The sequence below is a fragment of the Propithecus coquereli genome, unplaced genomic scaffold, assembly GCF_000956105.1.
Source record: "Propithecus coquereli isolate 6110/MARCELLA unplaced genomic scaffold, Pcoq_1.0 Scaffold32, whole genome shotgun sequence".
Taxonomy (NCBI): Eukaryota; Metazoa; Chordata; class Mammalia; order Primates; family Indriidae; genus Propithecus; species Propithecus coquereli.
In genome coordinates this window covers 3,509,110-3,510,081 of record NW_012148841.1, presented here as the reverse complement: position 1 = coordinate 3,510,081, position 972 = coordinate 3,509,110, and the positions used below count along the sequence as shown (strand labels likewise).

The 972-nt window shown below is 33.7% G+C and overlaps 1 protein-coding gene across 1 annotated transcript in view; it reads left to right on the top strand.

Annotated features, from left to right (window-relative positions):
- The window catches only part of PTPN12 (protein tyrosine phosphatase, non-receptor type 12), a 133,997-nt gene that overhangs the window by 55,272 nt on the left and 77,753 nt on the right, over positions 1-972 (top strand). Inside the window, exon 4 of the mRNA XM_012650291.1 lies at positions 446-541. Coding sequence (XP_012505745.1) covers positions 446-541 — 96 coding nt within the window. The remainder of the gene's footprint in view (positions 1-445; positions 542-972) is intronic.

Genomic DNA, 972 nt, shown 5'->3' with positions numbered 1-972 from the left:
TTACGTGATAGTTCAATATTTTAGTCAGCTATCCTATTTGGGTATATTTTCTGTTTATTATTTAAAACCTAACTAGTTTTAGTATTGTTTTTAGAATTAAACTATATTCTTATATTTCTGCTACAGCTAGCTTTGTTAACTAGGTATTGGGGCTTTTGTTTTCAATTGCTAGGTAAATAATAATTTCAGTTAGTATAAGGTGGTCCTTCATTACCAATTCTGTGCTATATGTCTAATAAACATACAAAAGTGTAATAGTCACTAAAAGCAGAAGTGAATTGAATACATTTTGCCACACTTTTATATACTATGAAAGAAACATGATTTAGAAATGATTTAGGTGAAAACAACAGTATTACTAATAAAATTTGAAACCTTAAGATTTAGGTAATGAAATATTTTTGGTAATCATAATAAATGTAAAAGTTGCTTTTAACCATTTTAGGGTGTCTATGGGCCAAAAGCATATGTGGCAACCCAAGGACCCTTAGCAAACACCGTAATAGATTTTTGGAGGATGATATGGGAGTACAATGTTGTAGTAAGTAATTTACCTTTCATAATATATTTTGAGAAATATATATGTAATGACATAGGATGTTTTACTGAATAAGGAATGAGAGGACATTTTAGCCATATCATATGTTTAATTATAGGTGACGTTTACTAAAAAGACAGAAACTGATTTTTAGGATATCATTAAATTCTCACAAACTAGTCTAGATATTTTAAGAGTGTGTGATAGGACCAGGCATGGTGGATCACACCTATAATCCCAGCACTTTGAGAGGCCAAGGCAGGAGGATGACTTGGGGCCAGGAGTTTAAGACGAAAGTGGGCGTCATAGCAAGATCTCATCTCTACAGCAGATTGAAAAAATTAGCCGGGCCTGATGGTGCACTTCAGTAGTCCCAGATACTTGGGAGGCTGAGCTAAGAGGATCGCTTGAGTCCAGGAGTTAGAGGTTGCTGT